General features: G+C 46.9%; 1 protein-coding gene across 3 annotated transcripts in view; it reads left to right on the forward strand.

Moving 5' to 3' along the window:
* Positions 1-14,172, forward strand: part of DNAJC5 (DnaJ heat shock protein family (Hsp40) member C5) — a 29,979-nt gene that overhangs the window by 12,084 nt on the left and 3,723 nt on the right. For 2 of the 3 annotated variants that reach the window (XR_005722324.1, XM_040247774.1), the window contains exons 2-4: positions 11,319-11,436; positions 12,768-12,981; positions 13,613-13,784. Coding sequence is in view for 1 of the 3 variants with exons in the window: in XM_040247774.1 (XP_040103708.1) it covers positions 11,330-11,436; positions 12,768-12,981; positions 13,613-13,784 (493 nt within the window). In the remaining 2 variants the exon portion in view is untranslated. Of the gene's footprint in view, positions 1-11,318; positions 11,437-12,767; positions 12,982-13,612; positions 13,785-13,867; positions 13,941-14,172 lie in introns of all 3 variants that reach the window. The other variant, XR_005722325.1, reaches the window with a different exon arrangement.

Raw genomic sequence — 14,172 nt, forward strand, 5'->3', positions numbered from 1 at the left:
TTGCAGTGTGCAGGCTTCTAATTGTGGTGGCTTCTCTAGTTATGGTGCACAGGCCCAGTTGCTCCATGCCATGTGGGATCTTCCCAGATCAGGGATCAAACCCATGTCTCCTGCATTGGCAGGTGGACTCTTAATCACTGAGCCACAAGGGAGTTCTGATCCATAGAGATTTTTGTGACCATCATCGTACTCAGGGTGTGGACCATGCCCATCTGTAGCCTCCCCGGGATCCACTGTTGTCTCTCTAGACGTAGCTTTGTCTTTTCGAGACCATCATGTTGGTGGCATCGCAGAGTAACAGTGTCACCGAGAACGCTCCTCGTTGTATGGCAGGTGCTGCGTTCGTTTCTCCTGCCCAGTTATGTCCATAGTGTTTATTTCCAGTTTGTTACCCTTTCACAGGGATGTATGTGTTGTTCTGGGTTTAGTTACTATAAAAATTCATGTACACCTTTTCTGTGTGAACATCAGTTCGCATTTCTTTTAAATAAATGCTTAGGAGTGGGATTGCTAGGTCATGGAAAAGCCTATTTTTACCTTTATAGGAGACTTGCGAACTCTCTTCCAGGGTGGCTGCCCCATTTCCTGTGCTGCCAGCAGTGTGAGAGTCTAGCCTCTGTCACCCTCACCAGCACTCGGTATTGTTGGGTTATTTTTAATCTCTCTTGATACATGTGTGTGTAAGTGTGTGTGTGTGAAGTGACTAAGTCACTTCAGTCGTGTCTGACTCTTTGCAACCCTGTGGACTGTAGCCTTCCAGATTCCTCTGTTGGGATTCTCCAGGCAAGATTACTGGAGTGGGTTGCCATGCCCTCTTTCAGGGGATCTTCCTGACCCAGAGATCCAGCCCGCATCTCTTATGTCTCCTGCATTGACAGGTGGATTCTTTACTGCTAACTCCACCTAGGAAGCCCTCATAGGTGTGTTATGGTACCTTATTGTAGTTTTAAGTTGCATTTCCTGAATGGATAGAGAGGGTTTCTCCTCCTGTAGATACCTGCTGCTGTTTTGACAGGTGGGGAGTCTAACTGTCGTGACCTGAACCAGCAGGGCATCACCCTGTGCCTGGTGCTGCCCTAGGGAGACCTGCCAGCAGGAATTGTTCAGCAGGTTGAGGACCCAGTAATAGCAAGATCTGGGAATGGCCAGGCATCCTCCAGTAGAGGAATGGATTGATAAGTTATGATTTGCCCCCAAATGGGATTTGTCCAGTACTAGGAATGCATGAATTCCTAGGAATACATTTAACATACAACTAACATACATCTAACATAAAACTAGGAATACATCTAACAAAAACAAGTCACAGAAGGCTGCATATACCATATCAAGACCATTTTTTAAAGCTCAAAGAATTAAAACTAAATAGTTTTTAGGGAGAAATTATATGAAGTAAATTTCTTTAAGCAAGAGATTGTAATGACATTGCTTCAGGTATATGGGGAGAATGCAGGACATTTCACAGTTACTGGTAATTTTCTAGGTTTTAAATTGAAGGATGGGATGGTGGGTTTTTTTTTTTTTCCTCACAATGCATCATGACTTCCATGTGGCATATTTTCCTTTCTGTGTATCATAAAACATCTAAAACAGAACCTTAAAATGTTTTCACATCTGTTCTTTCAAAGTATTGCTTTTTCCTCCAGTAGTAGGTTGAATTCAATAACAACACCTCGTGAACAGTCAGCACTTGCTGAGATCACATGTGGGGATCAGGAGTGCACGCCCCTCTCCCTTGAAGATGTTTATGTCTTCCCCGAGCTTGGTTGTGGCTATGAGAATGGGGCTTTTTGTCTGTTCATTTGTTTTGTTCACTGCTACCTCTCCAACTTTGAGAGCAGGTGCTTCATAAACATTTGTTGAACAAACAACACAAACATATGCTCAAGACCCAAGACAGCTCCAGAGCACTCAGCAGGCTCCACTGCGCATCGTGCGGGTGTCAGGACAGGCTTCCAGGACCTGGGTGTTACTGCAGGGTTGGGAATCTAAGGAGAGACTCCACGTAGGAGGGGGCAGGACATTAGAGGACTCCAGGTGCTCAGGGTTAGCAGAGCGTGTTTTCAGGCCATGAGGCCCAGTGGGTGCAGTGGCAAGAAGAGGCTGGTGTCAGGCTGGGCCTGTGTTCAGAAGGGCCTTGTGGGACAGGCTGGGGGCTGGGCTCTGACACTGCAGCCACTGAGCTGGTGGGGAGGACCTGAGTGGGATGTAACAGGAGCGCAGCCATGCTTCACACACTATCCTGGTGACAGCCTGGGAGGACTGGCTGTATCCTCCTTGGGGTTGATGAGCTTGGACTAACTAGAACGCTAACTTTTGAAACGTGTGTGAAAATGGTGAGAAATTTACATTTAATAGTTTTTTATGCTTGGACAGCATTTATTCCATTAAAACATCTGTTCAAATCATGTTCATAGCAGCTGTTTTTTTCTTAAAGGGCCAGACAGTATTTTCAGCTCTCTGGTGTCAGTCTCTGCTGAGAGTAGCCACAGAATGGAATGACAGGCACATGGATGTTTTTCTGTGTCTCCATGAAAGTTGTGAAAACAAGCACCTGCTCTGGCAGATTGGAGACTTTCGTGTTTCATTTGGTTTTCTGCCACTGTCTAATTTATGTTGAGTCACCTCACTGACAGCAGGTGCTCTTCCTACTGCAAGTAAAAGTTGACCACCGCAAGAGGCACACATCTTAGCCGGATCTCAGTGAGTCTGGGTGTGTACCCTTGTGAGATCACGATAGGTTGTTTTTCCTGTTCTTAATTTTTGTATAAATGGAGTCATTTTGTATTTAGCTTGTTTGTGTAACACGTTGTGTTTGAGATTTTATTGCTTGTGTCAGTGTGTCCTCCTTTTTTTATTGATGAGTAGTGTTCTGTATAGATTAGACCAGAAATGATCAGTTCCCCTGTTGATGGACATGTGTGTGGTTTACTTTTCTTAGAGCTGATGTTGTCCACTTCACACAAGGCATCCGCTCCACCCCACCCCACTGCTCCTCTGTGCAAAGGGCCACATAAACCCCACAAGCCAAAACTGAGAATTCTGCTCCCAACAGTCCTGTGTTTTTGTTTTTGTTTTTAACAAAAAGGAAAAAAGTCATCTATTACCTACATGCTTCCCAAAATGGGAAGCCTGTGGCCTTTGTTCCTTCTAAAGATACTAGTTTCTGTCTGGTGTTGTTTGCCCTCCATCCAGGTAGCTCTTGCTGGTGTTTCTTGTATTTTAGGTTTTGTTATGGGTTTTGTCATGGGTTCTCTTGGTCTCCGCTGGAAAATGTTTTCATTTCAGCCTTTGTTTCTGAGTGATGTTTTTGCTGAAAACAGAATTCTGGCCTGACAGGTGTTATATCTCTGCACCTTCACTTTGGGTGCCACTGCTTTCTGGTTCCTGTGACCTCTGGTGAGGAGAGTTGAGATCATGGCCCACTGCTCTGTAACACGTCCGTTTGCTCTTGAGCTCTGGTTTTCAGCAGTGTGGCTGGTGGGTCTTGGCGTGTTCTCTCCGTATTCATCTGTGCTCTGCAGCCAGGGGATCTTACAGTGGGCCTGTGTTGCCTGTTCCCCTCACACTGCTCCAGGGCATCTGAGCTCATCTGCCTCAGCCACCGCTCCCTGGCCTTGGGGTGGAGTCTCCTGCCCAGCCCTCAGTGTGCATGTGAATACTTTTGAACCCCGTGATCCTGAAGAAGGGTAAATACTCTTTGCCCTTCGAGATAGATGTGTGTCCTGTGAGCAGAGTCCCCATCATTGGCACCCAAGGAGAGTGCATTGGAATTGGTCTTTGTCGGGTGGGCATAGGGCTACACTGTTGCTGTGCCAAAGTCCATACCCACCAAGGTGATGGAAGGGACTTCTTTCTCGGGGCCAGTTTGTACTTCATCTTGGGGAGAAGCTTGCAAAGGAGGGGTCTCACTTCCCTGTCCTTTGGTAGACGCTGCAGCTGGTGATTGGGAGCAGGTGTGTGGTGCTGAACTGTGGCTGGTTGTTTTGACATGCTTGTCCTCTGCCCGTCCAAATGCCTGGTGCCCTGAGCATGCTGAGCGAGTGGTGTCTGGAGCTTGGGAGTCCCAGCACGGGTGCTGTGCCCCCTGGGAGTCCTGGGACTGCACGGTGACAGTGGCATTGGATTTGTCTTGTTGGTTTAAATTTTCCCGCCTGCCAGCTGGCGGCTTTCCAGGCAAGTTGCCAGAGCTGATAGTGCGTAAACCATGATTGGAAGTAAGCAGACAGGATGACAGTGAGCACTCTGGATGGTTTCTGTAAAAAATGCCGTCACCGAGTCCACAGCTTTTCCGGCAATTTTTTTGTGGGAGTAGGGGTGGGGATGCAATGCTCTTGCTGCTGTCTGGCCTAATTGCTTCGTGTTGTGACGAATTTCTTTGAGTTTTACCGTCTCGATTGGAAATGCATATTCATAATGTTTCTTGCCCACGTCTTCGTTTTGCATTTATGCCAAGTTAACTTTGAGGACTAAAAAAGAGTCACAGTGACTACGCCTACACTTGCTCACAGCACACAAATGTAAGCCCATTCACAAAACTCAACTTCCCTAAAAGACTCACAAGAGAGCCATGACTTGACCCCTGGGGTAAGGGGTATGCCGGTTGCTGTCTTTAGATCTGGTATCTGGGTGTATACTTGTGCCCATTCTCTTAGACACAGTGCGTTTTCATGCCTTAGAGGCAGAAACTTGGAACATGGTGGTGGAGACTGTAGATTTCAGGCCCATAAGACAAGTGTTTACTGTCTTGCCCTTTACCAAAAAGCTCTCATGCCAACTCTAGAGTGATGATAATCCTTTGACAAAGAGCACTGAGCAAGCCTTGACATTCAAGTCTCTTCTGACTTTTACTGTCCTCAGCTTGGTGACACAATTAAATTAGGCGTGAACTGTCCAGACTGATTGCTGTGCTGTCAGTGATTTTATTCAAATACAAGGTTATTTAGTCCCTTACTCTTACTGTTTGTGGTGCCAACTCTAATGATACAAAATTGGGTTGGAGGGAGTCCATGCAAGGATGTTCTTGGGTTCTTAGGAGGATTTGCAGTTGACTGGGCCCTCGTTGTCAGGATCCTTCATTTACGGCCCTTTGATTGGCTCACAGCCAAAAACACATCCCCAGATGGACAGCTTGCTCTTGAGCGCTAATGAGAAAGGGCACTGTAGGGACTGTTGGAGCCTTGCTTATTGTTAGCACATGGAGACAGGTCCACACCCCTAGAGCTGAAGGCCCTGAGCACCAAGAAGGCTGAGTTCTCAGTGAGCGCGACAGCCCGGCATGTGGAAGTTGTGTGTCCTGGACGTGAGTCATGACAGGTGCTTCAAGTTCATGCAGTGCAGAAAAGCCTACAGAAGACCATGATTTCAAAAAGCAAGAGTATGGGAATAGTGGTAGACAACGAAGTCTTTTTTTTTTTTAATTGTTTATTTACTTTTTATTTTTGGCTCTGCTGGGTCTTCATGGCTGTGCATGGGCTTTCTCTAGTTGCGGTGCGCAAGGGCTACTCTTCTTATCAGAGTATAGGCTGTAGACACACGGGCTTTAGTAGTTGTGGCTCTTGGTCTCTAGAGCGAGGGCTCAGTAGTTGCGGCTCACCGGTTTAGTTGCTCCACAATATGTGGAGTCTTCCTGGATCAGGGATTGAACCTGTGTCCCCTGCATTGGCAGGTGGATTCCTATACACTGTACCCCCCCGGGAAAGTCCAAGAAGAAATATTTTAACCTCTACTCCCTGGTGCTTCTCAGAAACAACCAAATCACCAGACACATTCTGAAGATATTCACATCATCTTTTAAGTAGAAGTGTTTGTTCCAATTTTCCTTGAATTTGGCAAACGAGATGGAGGTGATACCAATGAAATTGCTGCTCCCTCACCTTTACCCAGAGGCAGCCATGGGGCTGCCACACTGTATCCTCACCCACCGTGCGGTTCAGGAGGTGCACAGTAGGCCTGTTGCTGCTCCTCAGTTGGCTTCTTGCATTTCTGTGCATTTGTCACTTGCCTGCAGACCTGTCACCCTGGCTTCCCGTCTTGACTGGCGGGATTTTATCACCAACTCAGCTTTTTGGAAGCTCTTGGTTCCCAATAGTCTTGATCTGTGTGAGCATGAGCCTGCTCTTCTGTGGGGAGAACCTGCCTGGTGGTGCCAGTGTCTACTCCGAAGGTCCTGTCCTGCCCCACCACACTCTGGTGCCGAGCGTCACAGAGGCTCCAGCTCCCGATTGGGGAGGGGAAGCTGTGGGTACCAGGGACTCAAGACGTGGAACCTGGTTTTTAATCCCTGGGTTTGAAGAGATGTGTTTATTTTTTTTTTATAATATTTTTATTTATTTATTTGACTGGGTTTCAAGAGGTGTATTTACTATTAAATATTGGCCTTTAAAATTTGGATATAGTTGCTGGCAGTTTATTGAAGAATTCTAAGGTTTTAATAGTCAGCAGTCTCTCTGTATGTGTGAAGAGGCAGGTGATGAACCAAGAGACTGGCTTACCCTAACTAATCCTCTTGTGTATTATGTTTCCTCGGGGTGGTTTTGTCATAGACCAGGAAATTCTGCCACTTGGTGCAGGAGCCTGGAGGTCTCAGGCATAAGTGGTGCTGGGGAGTCTTGACTTAGATTCTAAAGTTTCACAGAGAGTTCTCGTCAGTCACATTAAGTAGCTGGCACTTCCTAAAACTCAACACAAAAAACTATCATGGCATCCGGTCCCATCACTTCATGGCAGATAAATGGGAAAAAAATGAAAACAGTGACAGACTTTATTTTCTTGGGCTCCAAAATCACCGTGAATGGTGACTGCAACCATGAAATTAAAAGATGCTTGCTTGGAAGAAAAGCTGTGACAAACCTAGATGGCATATTCAAAAGCAGAGACATCACTTTGCCAACAAAGGTCCGTCTGGTCAAAGCTGTGGTTTTTCTAGTAGTCATGTATGGATATGAGAATTGGACCATAAAGAAGGCTGATCACTGAAAAACTGATGCTTTCTAATTGTGGTACTGAAGAAGACTTTTGAGAGTCCCTTGGACAGCCGGGATATCAAACCAGTCAATCCTAAAGGAAATCAACCCTGCATATTCATTGGGAAGACTGATGCTGAAACTGAAGCTCCAATACTTCGGCCATCTGGTGTGAACAGCCAAATCATTGGAAAAGACCCTGATGCTGGGAAAGATCAAGGGCAGGGGGAGAAGGGGCAACTGAAGATGAGATGGTCGGATGGCATCACCAATACAATGAATATGAGTTTTAGCAAACTCCAAGAGATGGTGAAGGACAGGGAAGCCTGGTATGCTGCAGTCCATGGGGTCACAGAGTTGGACATGATTTAATGACTGAACAACAACACAGTTGATGATGTAGTTAACGTCTGTGGAGCAGATACGAAAGTATTAGTTATTGATATTTTTCTGTAGGTGGGTTATTCAATAGGAACCGAGTAGCTGAGAATAAAAAGTAATTTGTCAAAGTTGTATTTTCTAGAACAGTTCTCAGGACTAAAAAAATTACTTAGCAAGTAGTAAGGAGACTTGACACAGTCATGTTACTTCTGCTGTAAATTCTTAGTAATGCAGACTTGACGAGCATATGCTGTCATTAACATCATTGAGGGTCCTGAGCTCCCTGCAGGCCCTGCCCTGGTAGTGGGGAGGTATGTCCTTGTTTCTAATCCAGATGAGGAGGTAAATGCCGACTGCTGCAGTGACCTGGCCGCGCCGACAGCTGGAAGCTATTAGAACTGGGCTTACCTTGGTTCCAGAGCCCATCAGCTCTGGGATGGCAGTGAGGCTCGACAGTGACACACCAACGTCGCAGCGTTCTTTGTGCCCTTTGGTTTCGCTTGGGTCCTGACTGCACCTCTCTGTGCTTCTGTCTGTACCTGTGACAGTTGTCGTCATGCCTGGGGGACCCCGGCTCCTGAGGAACCCAGTCTGGAGGGAGTTTACGTGCTTGTGTCCTAGTTGTGATCAGAAGTGACCCTCCTCTGAAGTGGCTGCTGCCACTCTTCTTACCACATGTTTTCCTTTTTCTGTTTCTTGATTTCCTTCCTCATTTTGCTGAAATGCTGTCCAGATCATTGGTTCGTTCAGGGTATGCATGCTGTGCTTTTCCCGAACTCCTGCATTTAAACATTCTTCTGACTTACACCTTGTTGATGATGGACTCCTAAGACGAAACTCCTTTCTCCTTAGAGCTGGAAGCATGTTTTGTTTGGGGAAGTTCTCAGTGCCCAGGACATGGACGTTTGACCTTGCTGCTCTGCTCGGCAGGGCTGTAGTTTGCACACTTGTGTTTTCTGTCAGCACTAATTTTGTTTTTGGTTGACTATTTCTTTCTCAGTTGGCTGTATTCTTTGCCTTTAGATTCTTTGCCACTAGATGGGGCTTCTCATTTTCTATTTTCCATATGCTGGTTCTCTTCTGATGCTCCTTGAATCATGCCTCCTCTGTTCTCTGGCTGTTACAGGCAGTTGTGCCCTCTGCTTTGTTGACAGCTTCCCTGCTTAGATGGTGATTTCTGGAGCCTGCGTTCTCTTTCTGATGACCTTGTGGTCATCAGTTCAGTCGCTCAGTCGTGTCTGACTCTTTGCGACTCCATGAATCGCAGCACGCCAGGCCTCCCTGTCCATCACCGACTCCTGGAGTTCACTCAGACTCACATCCATTGAGTAGGCGATGCCATCCAGCCATCTCATCCTCTGTCATCCCCGTCTCCTCTTGCCCCCAATCCCTCCCAGCATCAGAGTCTTTTCTAATGAGTCAACTCTTCGCATGAGGTGGCCAAAGTACTGGAGTTTCATTTTCAGCATCATTCCCTCCAAAGAAATCCCAGGGTTGATCTCCTTCAGAATGGACTGGTTGGATCTCCTTGCAGTCCAAGGGACTCTCAAGAGTCTTCTCCAACACCACACTTCAAAAGCATCAATTCTCCGGCGCTCAGCTTTCTTTACAGTCCAACTCTCACATCCATACATGACCATTGGAAAAACCATAACCTTGACCAGACGGACCTTTGTTGGCAAAGTAATGTCTCTGCTTTTAAATAGGCTATCTAGGTTGGTCATAACTTTTCTTCCAAGGAGTAAGCGTCTTTTAATTTCATGGCTGCAATCACCATCTGCAGTGATTTTGGAGCCCCCAAAAATAATGTCTGACACTGTTTCCACTGTTTCCCCATCTATTTCCCATGAAGTGATGGGACCAGCTGCCTTGATCTTAGTTTTCTGAATGTTGAGCTTTAAGCCAACTTTTTCACTCTCCTCTTTCACTTTCATCAAGAGGCTTTTTAGTTCCTCTTCACTTTCTGCCATAAGGGTGGTGTCATCTGCATATCTGAGGTTATTGGTATTTCTCCTGGCAATCTTGATTCCAGCTTGTACTTCTTCCAGCCCAGCGTTTCTCATGATGTACTCTGCATAGAAGTTAAATAAGCAGAGTGACAATATACAGCCTTGATGTACTCCTTTTCCTATTTGGAACCAGTCTGTTGTTCCATGTCCAGTTCTAACTGTTGCTTCCTGACCTGCATATAGGTTTCTCAAGAGGCAGGTCAGGTGGTCATAGCTTGCTGTAATTTCAGTCTCTGAGGATAGTAGAACTGTTTGGGGCAGTTTTAGGTTTACACAAAAATTGAGTACACTGTTCAGAGAGTTGCCTTGTACTTCCTGCCCCTGCCCCCAGTCCCAATTTTTTGGCATTGAGTGGTACATTGTTTAGAGTGATGATCTAAGATTGATACAGATTAACTCAAGTCCACAGTTTACATCAGGGCTCACTCTTGGTGTTGCACATTCTTCCCATTCTGACAAATGTATGATGATGTGTATGTAGCATTGTGGTCTCAGAATAGTTTCACTGCGGTAAAAACCCTCTGTGCTCTGCCTGTTCATCCTCCCTGCCCCCAGCCCCTGGCAAACACCAGTCTTTCTACTGTCTTCATAGGTTTGTCTTCTCCAGAGTGTTAGAGTGGTAGAATCCTACAGTGTGTGTGTAGCTCTTTCTGATCAGCTTCTTTCACTGAGTTAAATGCATTTAGGCTCCTCGATGTCTTTTCATGGTTTGGTAGCTCATTTCAGTCAGTGCTAAATAATACTCCACTGTCTGGATGTACCACAGTTTTTTATCCATCATCTGCTGAAGGACATCCTGGTTGCTTCTGAGTTTTGGCAACTGTGATATATATATGCCAACTTATTTTTAAGTAGTAGCTTATAATCACACACAGATTATTACATTAGTAATGAATTTAGAAATAATGTCTGTCCTGTTTTCTTTGAACTGCATGTTATTTCGAAGTGTATTGTTTTAATAGTAAACACTGAGTTTTTCCTAGATACTTTCATTTTGGGTTTCTAATCTGTTCGTGTTGGGAACATACTGTATATGATTTTAGTCCATTTAATTTTTTTTTTTTTTTAAATTTTGGCTGTGTGGGTCTTCGTTGCTGCACACAGGCTACTCTCTAGTTGCGGTGCACAGGCTTCTTATTGCAGAGGCTTCTCTTGTAGCAGAGCACAAGCTCTAAGCTGCAGCTCAGCCGTTGTGGGGCACAGGCTTAGTTGCTCCACAGCATGTGAAATCCTCCTGGACCAGAGATTGAACCATGTCCCCTACATGAGCAGGCCGATTCTTTACTGCTGAGCCACCAGGGAAACCCTCTGTCTGTTTAGATTTTTGGAAGCTTGTTTTAAGGCCCATCATGTGAACGTGTAAGTTCTGTGGATGTGGGTGTCATACAGGTAATTGGGTGATGTTGGTTGAGAGTGTTCTTCAGATTGTTGGCATTTTTCCTAACTTTGTGTGTGTTTCTGTTCTGTCAGTTTCTGAGGGAAGGGTGTTAAGATTTTTGTGACTGAAATTGTCTGCTTCTCCCCTTATTTGTCAAAACTTGTTTTATATATTTTGAGACCCTGTTTTTAAAGTGTGTCTCTTGCATTTTTGTCCATTTGACAGTGTCTTTGTTTCACTGGCGCTTTTCATTTGTAGAGTTTCCTTCTCATTTTTCTTTCAGCTTTCTACCTAGGCCCCCTTATGTTTTTACTTAGAGGTTGCTCAAGGGATTGTGGTAAACACACTTGAATTTTTATAGCCTACTTAGGGTGACAGTATTGTAGCAGTCAGAAACTGCCCCTTTCCTTAACCTGGGACCACTCCTCACTCCTATCTGCTGTAGATGAATGTGTCATATTTGTATATGTTGTGACCCCCACAAAGTGCTGTAATTTTTTGCCTCAAATAGAATCAAGTCTGTCTGCTCTGCGCTGGGAATTTTAATCTGTGCTTTCTGATATTTTCTCTGTGTTCTCCTTGTAGACTAGCGTGCCATGGCAGACCAGAGACAGCGTTCACTCTCTACCTCTGGGGAGTCCCTGTACCATGTACTGGGGCTGGACAAGAACGCAACCTCGGATGACATTAAGAAGTCCTACCGGTAAGAAGCCTCTACCCCAGCAGCTCCTGCATGGCTGTCTTATATCTCCCTGTTTCCCTGGCCTACTTGCAGGGTCACAGTAGCAGTTCTGTTGCATTTCATGATTGTTTTGTTAATGCTTTATGGGCAACAGAAAACAGCCCCTTGTATAAATAAATTAAAAAACAACCAAAAAAACCACAACCCCTTACATAAATAAATTAAAAAACAAAGAAACTAAACAACTCCTTGTGGGTCATTTGAACTCCCTGCCCTGGAGCAGAGGCTTTGGGGGCAGGTCTGAGTGTGCTGAGCTGTGACTGTGGGTTAGTCTCCACACCATGGGGCAGCCTTCCCTCTTAGCTTGCCCCACCCCCACCCCATGCAGTGTCTCTAAGACACTGTCACTGATGCAGCCACCTGACACAGTGCTTTATGGTCTCCCTTATCTCCTTATCAGACACATTTATTTTTATTTTTATTAATTTTATTTTTACTTTATTTTACTTTACAATACTGTATTGGTTTTGCCATACATTGACATGAATCCACCACGGGTGTATACAAGCTCCCAATCCTGAATCCCCCTCCCACCTCCCACCCGATATCATCTCTCTGGATCATCCCCATGCACCAGCCCCAAGCATCCTGTATCCTGTATCGAACATAGACTGGCACTTCGTTTCTTACATGATAGTATACATGTTTCAATGCCATTCTCCCAAATCATCCCACCCTCTCCCTCTCCCTCAGAGTCCAAAAGTCCTTTCTGTACATCTGTGTCTCTTTTGCTGTCTCGCATACAGGGTCATCATTACCATCTTTCTAAATTCCGTATATATGTGTCAGTATACTGTATTGGTGTTTTTCTTTCTGGCTTACTTCACTCTGTATAATCGGCTCGAGTTTCATCCATCTCATTAGAACTGATTCAAATGTATTCTTTTTAATGGCTGGGTAGTACTCCATTGTGTATATGTACCACAGCTTTCTTAACCATTCATCTATCAGACACATTTAAAAAGCCTTTGCTGCCCAGTCCCTGCCCTTGCCTCTGTTTGACAAATGTTCAGTGAACATCCGGGACGCTAGAGGGCAACAGCAGGGTTGGCAGTCCCTGGGGGGCGTCAGAGCAGGCCTGCCCAGGCTAGCTGCCCAGGTCAGCTCCCGCAGGGCACCTCCTCCTCTGTGGGTGGCTCTGGATGACTGCAGAAGTTTTTGTTGGCCCTGGTGTTCTTGAGTTCTTTCGAAAGTTAGAAAGGGAGCTGGTGAAGGGTAAATGTGTCTCTGCTGGCCCTCCGTCCAGTGGGTGAATACAAAATGCACGACCAGCAGATGGTTTTGGTTTGCAGGAAGCTGGCCTTGAAATACCACCCCGACAAGAACCCTGATAACCCGGAGGCTGCGGACAAGTTTAAGGAGATCAACAACGCCCACGCCATCTTGACGGACGCCACGAAAAGAAACATCTACGACAAGTACGGCTCACTGGGGCTCTACGTGGCCGAGCAGTTCGGGGAGGAGAACGTGAACACCTACTTTGTGCTCTCCAGCTGGTGGGCCAAGGTGAGGCTGCGACTCCCACACTCGCATCCTGGCTGGTGGGTCTGGGCATGTGGCAGGCTCCTCATCCCTGTGGATACAGGCAAAGGTCCAGTCCCAGCAGCTTTCGCTGGCCTGGTGGCCTGCCTGCAGTTGACCTGGATGCATAGAGCGAGGCCTGTGCTGAGGGGTGGCATCCACAGCATTTTCTTTTATGAGTCGCTGTGATAGAAACAGGAAACACACTTGTCATCACAGTGTGGAGAGATTTGTTTTTGTGATTAAGAAAATGTGTTTGAAATGTCTGGCTTGAGAAACCTGAAAAGATAGTATTGTTTTTATATGTTAACATTACTTGGTTTCCTGATTTTATTCAAAGCATCTGCCGTGTAAGGCCCAAGAGCGTGGCTCACTGCCGGGCACTGTGCTGTTGGAAGCCAGTCCCCCTTTCCCCCTCCCCTCCCTTCAGAATTCACTCTTCCTTATGCAGCTGGTCTTTCTTTCTGCCTTTCCTGTCTTCTTGTCTTAATGTTCTTTATTCATCTTGATCTGGGAAAGCATCCACTGTTGGTTGAGGACCCCTCTATAGCTGGGGTGGGCGGGGGTGAGGGCCAGGCCCCGGCTTCCTCAAACAGCCCTGTCCCCCTCCCCCCAGGCCCTGTTCATCTTCTGCGGGCTCCTCACCTGCTGCTACTGCTGCTGCTGCCTCTGCTGCTGCTTCAACTGCTGCTGTGGCAAGTGCAAGCCCAAGGCGCCAGAGGGGGAAGAGACCGAGTTCTATGTGTCCCCCGAGGACCTGGAGGCGCAGCTGCAGTCCGACGAGAGGGGTGAGTGCGCCCACCGCCCGGGCGGTGCGCGAGGGGCGGGGCCGGAGTGGGCCCTGAACGTGTCGCCCTGTCTCGTCAAACAGGAGGGCACTGACACTGTGCGGGAGTGTTTGTGGTGGCAGCGGGACGGTTGAGGTGTGAACATGGACGCTGGAGGTAACGCAGGCTCGGAGGGCTGTCCCCGCTGCGGACTGTGGCGGCCGAGTAGGTGGGGAGGGCCAAGGGCCGAGGCCACGGACAAAGGCCGTGTGGGGCAGAGGTCCAGGCAGCCTCACCCTTCCGAGTGCTTGTCCTACGACCTCTGACCCCAGTCGAACCACCAGGCGGCCGAGTGTGTCACACAGTGTCGGGGGCCGTGAATCTCACCGGCCTGACCTCACTCCATGCG

The sequence above is a fragment of the Oryx dammah genome, unplaced genomic scaffold, assembly GCF_014754425.2.
Source record: "Oryx dammah isolate SB20612 unplaced genomic scaffold, SCBI_Odam_1.1 HiC_scaffold_10, whole genome shotgun sequence".
Taxonomy (NCBI): Eukaryota; Metazoa; Chordata; class Mammalia; order Artiodactyla; family Bovidae; genus Oryx; species Oryx dammah.